The sequence below is a fragment of the Sinocyclocheilus anshuiensis genome, unplaced genomic scaffold (assembly GCF_001515605.1).
Source record: "Sinocyclocheilus anshuiensis isolate Anshui unplaced genomic scaffold, SAMN03320099.WGS_v1.1 scaffold1845, whole genome shotgun sequence".
NCBI lineage: Eukaryota > Metazoa > Chordata > Actinopteri > Cypriniformes > Cyprinidae > Sinocyclocheilus > Sinocyclocheilus anshuiensis.
In genome coordinates this window covers 191,191-198,740 of record NW_015540953.1, presented here as the reverse complement: position 1 = coordinate 198,740, position 7,550 = coordinate 191,191, and the positions used below count along the sequence as shown (strand labels likewise).

General features: G+C 36.8%; 1 protein-coding gene across 1 annotated transcript in view; it reads right to left on the bottom strand.

The window, feature by feature from the left end:
- Positions 1 to 7,550, bottom strand: part of slc9a5 (solute carrier family 9 member A5) — a 23,389-nt gene that overhangs the window by 8,825 nt on the left and 7,014 nt on the right. Inside the window, 5 exon segments of the mRNA XM_016488189.1 lie at positions 351 to 553; positions 917 to 1,137; positions 2,393 to 2,570; positions 2,661 to 2,739; positions 6,360 to 6,523. Of these exon segments, the coding sequence (XP_016343675.1) occupies positions 351 to 553; positions 917 to 1,137; positions 2,393 to 2,570; positions 2,661 to 2,739; positions 6,360 to 6,523 (845 nt within the window).

Below are 7,550 nucleotides of genomic sequence, written 5' to 3'. Positions count from 1 at the left end.
CACACACACACACACACACACACACACACACATTTACACATAGGCAGCACCTTCAAAATCACTCCATTCATCATAATTAGTATCTCTGTGTCAGACCAGCTTTGGAAATAACAGCAATTTGACACAGCAGTGGGGAAATGTCATCCTTGCAAGGCAATTACCTGCATGCTACCCACACACACACACACACACACACACACACACACACACAAGGAATAATAATAAGCATTAGCCTGAGGAAAGATGAAACAGAACAAAAAAACACTTTTATCAACACATAATGATTCTGTAAAGGTGAATGGAGAGGGGAAACACAAATTGGCAGGAATACAGAAAAATAAATCAGTTACCTGAAACATGACTGTGAAGAAAACCACAACTATGGTTGTTGCCACAAAGTAGTCTTTAGCCTTCACCTGTTCTTTATCTAAAAGTACCACCAGAGCAAAAGCCACAGCACCTCGGAGACCGCCGTATGACATCACCACTTGATCAATCTTGTCCAGGGGAACCAGTCTGAACCAGTTCAGGAACCAAGTCTGCCCTACAACACCTGCAAATGACATGTTGAGCAAATACATAGGCTAACTGTTACAGCTGAGGTCATTGTAAATGTTTAGTGCAATGATTAATTCAGCATCTCAACCCATTATAAATTACTAAAGAATTAAATGAAAATCATATGAATGTACATGGTACATTTTCAGCTTTCGTGGTTTAGAATAATAAATGAGCCAAAGTGCCAAAGCCTTAAGCCAAAGTGAAAGTTAACTGTGAAGCAAAATTTACTATGAGTGAAGAGTTTCAATTAACAGTTCTCTTTTTGTTTTTGACTTCAGTAACCAAAGTGTACCAACAATACAATGTGACTACCATGTTTTTTGACTAGAATAGAATAGAATAGACTCTCTCTCACCCATGGCCCTGAAGACTAAGATAAATATGAGTGTGCTGACGACAAGGCCAGTGTCCCAGGCCCATTTGGACTTGTCCACAGCTGAGATACCCAAAAAGATGAAGATGATCGTCTCAGCAATGCTGGCCAGGGTTTTCATGGTGTACTTCACGGTGGTCCGGGACTTCTGGGATATATTTGCCTCCACATACTTGTTGCAGCCAATGCCACAGAAAGTCATCCTGTTATCAATCAACAATGCCATGAAGAGGCACAGATGTTATATAATGATGATAGAATACAATAGATGTGTTTTATACAAAGAAAAAAGGTTTGTTAATGTTCATATAAATTGTTTCAGACCTTTGTACCTTTGGATTGATGTCTATATTTAGACAGAGATACGAGATATCTCCATATTTACATTCCATATACATAAACTAGTGCTTCAGACAGGAATTACGCTTTGCTCATAGTGCTGTGTTACATGAGTCACTCTGTCTGCATTACCCACAGAACAGACCAGAAACAATGAAAAGTACAAATTATATTGATGAGATCATATGTATGTCATCCAGTTTCACATGACCTTCTCCCATTATCTTTAAATCCTACTATGGCTTATTTCAGTTCTATCTCAACACCACCTTGTGCAGTATGTGTGATGACGAGCCATCAGGGGGCACTCCAAGCACTGCATTATTACAAAATCAGAAAGACAGGCCTTTACTTTGAACTACATGTGAGAGAAATCATTACTTCATATCTTGCACTACTAATTTCTGTCCTTAAGGCATGTTGTATTCGAGCATGACTCTGCATCTTAAAATCTGTTCTAATGCTGTGCTGAGCAATACTAAAATGGGTTAATAATCTAATTCCTCTGCTCATAATCTCATTATCTGATTTATGACCGCCAAAGAAACTACTGAGATTTACGGGTCAGCACAAATGGTTTGAAAACAATCTGAAACAATCTTCAAATTGGTAGTGGAAATATTCATATACAGCTCATATAAACAAACACACTCACCACTTTTCATTCAATGTATCATTTATTCCTGACCCCGATGTTTTCGTTCTCCTTTCTCTATTATGCTCATATATTTCTCTCTCTCTTGCTGTAGTACTCTTAGGCATGAATCATTCCCACTCTCTGCATTAATACTGTCATTTAACTTCTTACCGTTTTAAATGTCAGCCACTACAGCGTTTATCACAGAACTGCACACAGACAGTTATTTTTCTATGATGATGGGAACCTTCCCCTGACTTCAATTTTTTTATACTAAGCTAATGATATTTTCTATCCCCTATGCTCACACAAATCTTTCTTCATTTTACATTTTCAGTCATATTTATATGACTGTATATTATTTGACTAAATGAATTCCCTGGTCACAGTGTTAATAAAGATGCAGTTTACAACTATGTAGAGACTCATTTTCAAATAGGTCAAATTATTCAGATGAGTATGCTAGCAGTGGCATTACTCACGATAGAATGGCGGACAGAGAGCAGAGTTCTGCCGTCAGGTAGGCCAGGTAAACCAACAGGAAGACGAACAGTGGCTCTATGATGCGCACTTTCTTTGTAAAACGAGTGACAAAGGCCAGAATAACGGCAAAGATGAGACCCACCAAAGTCCCTCCAATACTGACAACGAGGAACGATGCTGGAATAATTGCACATAAGGTAAAGAATTAAAAAAAAACTCACTCAATAACTGGATGTGAAAGAAACAACTGATACATTTTGTACTCACCAATTCCTTTAAAATAGTCTGCAGTGTGAACATTTCCTGGTCCCACTTCCACAAAGGATATGTAAACTTTATATAAGACCTGTTGAGAGAATTACAAATTTATCCCTCTATAAATCTAAAAAATTAAAATAAAATAGACATTGAAACATTAAAAAACAAAAACACTATACCTTTAAATGATAATAACATTAAAAAATTTGGGGTCGGTAAGATTTTTTAATTATTAAATCTAACATTTTTAATTATGCTCACCAAGGCTGCATGTTTTTGATCAAAATACAGATAACAGTAATATTGTTAAATATTATTACTTATCTATTTGAATATATATTTTTACAAATGTAATCTATTCTTGTAAATTTTCAGCAGCCATTACTCCAGTCTTCAGTGTCACATGATCCTTCAGAAAGCGTTCTAATATGCTGATTTTTGGTTTAAGAAACATTTCTAATTATTATCAATGTTGAAAACAGCGGTGCTGCTTAATATTTCTGTGCAAACTGTAATTACATTTCTTTTAATCATTTTAATGCATCCTTACTAAATGAAGTATTAATTTTGTTCACAAATTTAGTAGCTATTAACTATGGCTTTTGCCTGAATAAACTCCTAATTTGCTGCTTATTATTAATAGTTAGTTTACTGGTAGTTGTAGTTAGTTAAACGGTAGTTGTTAGGTTTAGGTATGGGGTAGGATTAAGGGATCTAAAATAAGGTCATGCAGAATAAGGCATTAATATGTGCTTTATATGAACTAATAAAAAGCCAATATGATAGTAATATGCATGCTAATAAGCAACTAGTTAATAGTGAGAACTAGTCCCTAAGCTAAAGTGTTCCCTTAATTAATGTATACATGTAGTCTACGCTAACATTCAAAGCTAATGGAGAAAGTGCATGGAGAGACTGAAAGTGCATTTGAAATTGTTCCCCGTAATAGCAATATAAGATTTCCTATTGCACACATCAGGTGAGTTAATATGCAGCTCAGCAACCAAACTGAAGATGTGCAATTTTGTGAAGAGCTCTGTCCATCTCAAATGTCTCATGATTGCCTTGAATAATAAACCTGTCTTACGATAAGGCCATTAGGCCAATAGCACAAGAGACCGAGCCCTGCATTTGACTCAAGTCTGTTCACTCCTTCTCATCACTAAATGAACAATGTGTTATCGTGTAGCTTTAATAATGATTATAATAAGAAGAGGCTGCATCTGTTCACCATAAGCAATTCCCCTTGTCATTTGTTAACAAGACTTTTTTTCAATCTGTTATTCAGTGCCTATCAATCACAACAAGTGTCTAATCAAAAACAGATTAGTCTGATTTCAAAGTCAAAGCTGGATTTTCAGTAACAGCCTCTAAACTTTAAGTGCATGCTGTTTTGAGTGGTTTCACTTGTTTTTAGACACTTACTGTAGATTGAGAAGGCAGCACTCAATCTATGTCATGACCACATTTATTGGTATGTATTGAGAATGTATGCATTCCAAATAGCATGTCCTCAATTGCTAAGTGACCTTCCAGTAAAAGACACACAATCACACTATAACCTACTGCCACTTCTACACTGAAGCCTGGTGAGAACCTGCTCATAAGGGGAAAATCCCTAGAATGTGACTGTGGTAACTTTACAACTAAGCTTCTAAAAAGGAGACTTACAATAGAAATCTCGTAACGACCCAGCTCAAAGAGCAGTGACATGAAGAGAACAAAAGATAATTATTATGGCTGAGAAAAGCTGGTATTTAATGCCATTTAAAGGGATAGTTCACCAAAAATGAACAATTCTGTCATAATTTATTCATCCTCACGTTGTTCCAAACCTGTATGACGTTCTGTCTTCTGTGAGACACTAAAGAAGAAGATATTTTGAAGAATGTTGGTAATACAAACAATTGGTGCTGCCAACTGGCTTCCATTGTATATGCACAAAAAAAGAGACATTTCTCGAAATATCTTCTATATCCCACAGAAGAAAGAAAGTCGCACCGTTTTGGAACAAAGTAAATGATGACAGCATTGTCATTTTTGGAGTGAACTATCCCTCTAAGGCAGGGGTGCCCAAACTCGGTCCTGGAGGGCCGGTGTCCTGCAGAGTTTAGCTCCAACCCTAATCAAACACACCTGAAGCAGCTAATCAAGGTCTTACTAGGCATACTAGAAACTTCCAGGCAGGTGTGTTGAGGTAAGCTGGAGCTAAACTCTGCAGGACACCGGCCCTCCAGGACCAAGTTTGGGCACCCCTGCTCTAAGGGATAAAAATAAAATGTCAGTTCTGATTTTAGACCATTCTCTGTGAAAGGAGTTGAACGTGCATAAGAGTCTCTGTCTCTGTCCATTCTGGTAATTCATAATCTTTGATTTGCCCTTTGTGTTGGATGCATTTTTTACAACATTCACAATTGACCTATAAAAGAGCAACTCAAAACTATTCCACTACATGATTCAAGACCTTTACAGAGTAAGTCTGTTACTGCTGTTCCTCATATAACCTGTGTATTCAAGCATAAACATGCAGACCCAGACGAATAATCTTCTGAATGGCATTCTGGAATGGATGGATACATCCATGCTTTCACATTCCAGATAGAGTGAGGCTGATGTTGTAGGGTAGAATGAGGTGAAGTAGGTGGGGTGTTTAGTGATGAAGGGTCACTGGGCATAATCCTCTACATATGGGTCAGCAAATGTGATAGCTATAAAACTAAAGGGGCAGACTTGCATACAGTCAACACAAACTCAAGACTGCACAAGCAAGAGCTTGATATTCTATATCACATAAATAGCAAAAACAATTAACATTAAATCAGTTTATATCTAACCAGTAGCTACTGTATGACCTCAGAGTCATTATATTAAAAAAAATACAAAATGGTTTGGATAATTCAGTGGAAATGTCTTAGCCTAAGTCATTTACTATCGATTCGCTTCTCCAGAGCAAGTAAATGACTTTTGGTTATGTTTTATAACATAATCATGTCAGCACTACAGCAGAGGGTTCTGGTGTAATGTTACCATAACAACAGAGATGCGACTGAACAGAGAGAAAACAGAAGGATGGAGAGATTTTCCTCATCTGCCTTGAGCTCTCCCTGAGCCTTTTAAATCCCCAAGCTAACCTTAACTCTCATATGTCCACAAGAAAATAATTAGAGTAAGTAGGTATATCAAAACACTCCAATATCAGTCATGCCAGGATTGAGTGTCTATGGTACTAGTACTACAGATCTTTTTTTTAATACTTAATACTTTTATTCTGCTAGGGTGCATTAAATTTATCAAAAAGGACAGAAAAGCCTTTTTTATTGTTACAAAATATTTTTATTTCAATAAATTATATTCTTTTGAACTTTCAATGCTTCAAAGCATACTGAAAAAAAAAAAACATGTTTTCAACATTGATAATAATAGGAAACAGCAAATGAGCATATTACAATAATTTCTGAAGGATCGTGTGAAACTGAAGACTGGAGTAATGGTTTTGGTGAGCATAAGAGACTTTCCAAAAAAAACAAAAAAAGCTTACTGACCTCAAACTTTTAAATGGTAGTGTATTTTCTCACTCACAGTGCTGACCACATTGTCACATTGCCCATGCTTAAATAGTAAAAGTAATTAGTTTTTTATAAGTAAAGGATCGAAGCAAAGAAGAGTCATACAAGAGAAGATGATTTAAAAAAAAAAATCCTGACTCACCACAGTGACAGCATCATTGACCAGTGACTCGCCAAAGACAATGATGAAGAGTGTCTCATTCACATGGACTTCTTCAAACACAGCGATCACTGCTACAGGATCCACAGCTGAGATCAGAGCTCCAAACAACAAGAAATCCATCAAACCTGCGTTTACTTTTTCATCTGCACACAAACACAGTACAAAAACAAGCTGCAGTCAATAATTACAACTAAATTGGCCGTAGTACAGCCCTAATGGTGTGGTGTAGTAGTTAAAGATCTGTGATGGTAGCTTCAAACATTGCAAGTGGTGATTCACCATAGTGCACTTGATGTGGGAATGTCCTTGTGCTAAGAGTACTGAATGTTGCCTTGGATGAAAGTAACATCTAAATGTTTACTTAATAGGTTTCTTGAACTAAAACATCCTTACACCACATCTAAGTCATATGGGCTACTTAGACCAACAATTATAAGGCAGCAATGACTTGCATTGAAAAAAAACCTCACAATATGAAACATGATTGGATGAGCTAAGTTTAAAGCAGTTGTAAAAACTGTATATATAAACGTGACCTGTGATGACAACTGAATTATTAATGAGTCCATCCAATTACATTTACATTTAGACATAAAGGGTTAGTTCACCCAAAAATGAAAATTCTGTCATTAATGACTCACCTTCATGTCGTTCCAAACCCGTTAGACCTTCGTTCATCTGCGGAACACAAATTAAGATATTTTTGATGCATCCTGAGAGCTCTCTGACCCTCCCATAGACAGCAAGGGTCCTTACACGATCAAGCTCCAGAAACATAGCAAGGACATCGGTAAAATAATCAATGTTACATCAGGTTGTTCAACTGTAATTTTACGAAGCTACGAGAATACTTTTTGTGCGCAAAAGAAAAAAAAAACGACTTTATTCAACATTTGTCTCCTCCGCATCACCCTGGTGCCATTTTGGAGAGTATCCACTGAACGTAAACAGCGTATGCTATTCTGTCACGCCGGATCTGTTTCCTACGTTGTTTGTGCTTTGATTTGAATGAAAACAATGTATCCGCGTGGCGCAGCTGACAGAACAACATACGTTGTTTACGTCCAGCTGATACTCTCCAAAATGGCACCAGGGAGGAGACAAATTCCTTCTTTTTTTTTACTTTTGCGCACAAAAAGTATTCTCGTAGCTTCGTAAAATTACGGTTGA